This window comes from Eucalyptus grandis, chromosome 6 (assembly GCF_016545825.1).
Source record: "Eucalyptus grandis isolate ANBG69807.140 chromosome 6, ASM1654582v1, whole genome shotgun sequence".
Taxonomy (NCBI): domain Eukaryota; kingdom Viridiplantae; phylum Streptophyta; class Magnoliopsida; order Myrtales; family Myrtaceae; genus Eucalyptus; species Eucalyptus grandis.
In genome coordinates, this window is record NC_052617.1 from 348,436 (window position 1) to 350,978 (window position 2,543).

Consider the following 2,543-nt stretch of genomic DNA (forward strand, 5'->3'; position numbering starts at 1 on the left):
AGTTATGTTGTAAATAAATACTAATGCTCTGCTATTGTAATCAATACATGATCACTATATATTATGAACTCTACTATAATATGACTAGCTATGACTTATATAATTTTATAATAGTCACAGCATAATGAGTAACATTGTTACTAATTTGTTAATATATTAGAGAATAAGGATCTTTTTGACATCATATCTCCGTTACTTTGCTATTATAGTGATGGACCAAACTGAGAATAGTAGCAATTCCATCACCAAAAAACGAACAATGCAATATCGGGCTCCAAACCTTTATTTCGTCAGAGGCGAAATTGCCATTACGTGGCCAACTTAGAGACAACATGGTGACAGAACTGTTTAGCCCAAGACATTGAGCTGGGCCTGGAATCCGGACCTCTCTGGGAGCAATATATAAGGCCAAAATCACTTGCTCTCGTACATAATCTAAAGTTGTAACCGGACTGAAAGTAGTCACAACTCATCCGACATCCCTTCCTTTTCGACTGAATACAACCATATGTTACAAGATTGTTCACCCAAGAAAGAGGAAAAAGAAGAAGAAGAAGAAGAAGATGAGAGCAATCAGTCATCAGCTAGAATGTTACAAGAGTAGCAAGTATCGTCCGCGGCACGATATTATTGGCCTAGCGAACCCTGACAAAGAAAATACTGAGCTCCGGCCCTTGCGCCCCGTCCGGGTTGATCATGTACAAGGCCTCCGAGTCCTTCGACCCGACCACCCTCTCGAACCTTGCCCGCAGGTACGTCAACTCTCCGTCTGGCCCCTCCTTCTCGCACGGTGGCGGCGACGGGAGCACGCCCGCTCCCATCGACACCCCTCTCAGGAGCTGCATCACGTGCACCTCGTCGTCGCTCATCTGCTTCCTCCGGATGGAGTAGCCCATCTTCCTCCCGTTGCAGTACACGGCCCACACGAACTCCTCCATCACTTTCTTCTTGTGCGTCCTCGTCTCGCTCTCCAGCGCGATCCTCACGATCTCGCTCGCCATCTCCTTGTGGAAGGCGCTGGTCAGCATGGGAAGCTCCAAGACGAAGATGGGCATGCAGTGAGGGTCTTCCTGGATTGCCAGGACAATCCGGCCCTTCCGATACCCGAAGATCGTCACTGTCGTCGCGCCGTCCTTGAGGAGCGGCTTCCGGGGCCGCCCAAGGAGCGCGACCATCTTGCACCCAGTGGTCAGCATGGGGAGGAGCTTGAAGAGGCGGAAGACACCGCCAGTCGAGGAGGACGATGACTTGGGCCGCTTCTCCCTGGGGCCTGTGTGTGTTGCATGCCGGAGTAGCGATAGTATGGCCGGGGGGTTGTCCATTTGGAAGTACGGACTAGAGTGAACCGGCGGCATGGTGTTGGAGATCAATTGAATTTGGTGTTTAGAGGCAACAAAGAGTATATATACCTACTGCCAAATGAGAGGATATAAAAGAATGTGATCTTCGGAGTCGAAGGGCGCGACTGATTGATTATGCAAAGAAACAAAGAAGATAAATATAGAGAAAGGGTAAAAGAAGTTGGGGGACTTGGTTGGTCATTTGGCTTGGGATTGTTCTCTGGGAATCCTTTTGTAATGGGGGAAGAGAGAGGACTCAATCCTCAATACCCATTCAAGTTGGTTAAGAGAGAGAAAGAGGAGAGGAAAAACAATGGGGACTCAAAAAGCATGATGTGACCAAGTGATGAAAAGGAGGGAGGAGGGTTTGTATGTGATAAAGAGATAAGAGGAAGCGGACCACATGTGGGGAAGCTTGATATAGAAAAAAAAAAACCCTCAAAAGTCGTGGGATAAGAAATAATGACATAAATAGTTCATGAACTTTAGTTTAATGTGTAATGTGATTCTTAAAATTTTAATTTGTTCAATATAACCTCTAAACTTTAACTTAATGTGTAATGTAGTTTATGAATTTTTAATTCGTTCAATGTGATTTCTGAACTTTTAATACATGTTCAATTTAGTCTCCGAATTATATAAAAATGTCCAATGTTGTTTTTTCAATAATTTAAATTGAGGGACAATATTAAATATTTTCATATAACTTAAGAACTAAGTTGAACATGAACCTAAAGTTTGTGGATCATATTAAATAAAACGAAAGTTGAAGGACTACATTGCACATTGTGCTAAAGTTCAGAAATCATATTAGACCAAGATTCATGGACCATTTGTGTTAATAATGTTAGATATATCAAAATCTAATTCCTAAATTGACTTAGTGAAACACCGACAAAAAAAATGGCTTAGCGGAAAAAAAAATGATTTACTATATTGATTTTCTGAATGACCAAATAGATTGTTATTTGAATGTCAAATATGATCATCTTGTATAAAGGGCAATGTATGATTCGTCATACAACCTAATATACCGACTTAATTTATCGGTCCTTTTAGATCGATCATTGCACGGGACAAAAAAAGGAAATTGTCAAAAAGAGAAGGTGAAGGTGTGGCGATGTGGCTTCACCATGTGCCTCTCTGATCACACTCCAATTGGATCATCAACATCACCCTTCTCTGCTTTATGCCTTTTCCATC

At 42.5% G+C, this 2,543-nt stretch overlaps 1 protein-coding gene across 1 annotated transcript; it reads right to left on the minus strand.

The window, feature by feature from the left end:
* Positions 1-255: 255 nt before the first annotated feature.
* LOC104447760 (protein MIZU-KUSSEI 1) lies at positions 256-1,723 on the minus strand. The gene has a single exon (XM_010061468.3). The coding sequence runs from the start codon at positions 1,353-1,355 to the stop codon at positions 636-638; it is 720 nt and encodes a 239-aa protein (XP_010059770.1). The 5' UTR covers positions 1,356-1,723; the 3' UTR covers positions 256-635.
* Between the last annotated feature and the right edge of the window lie 820 nt (positions 1,724-2,543).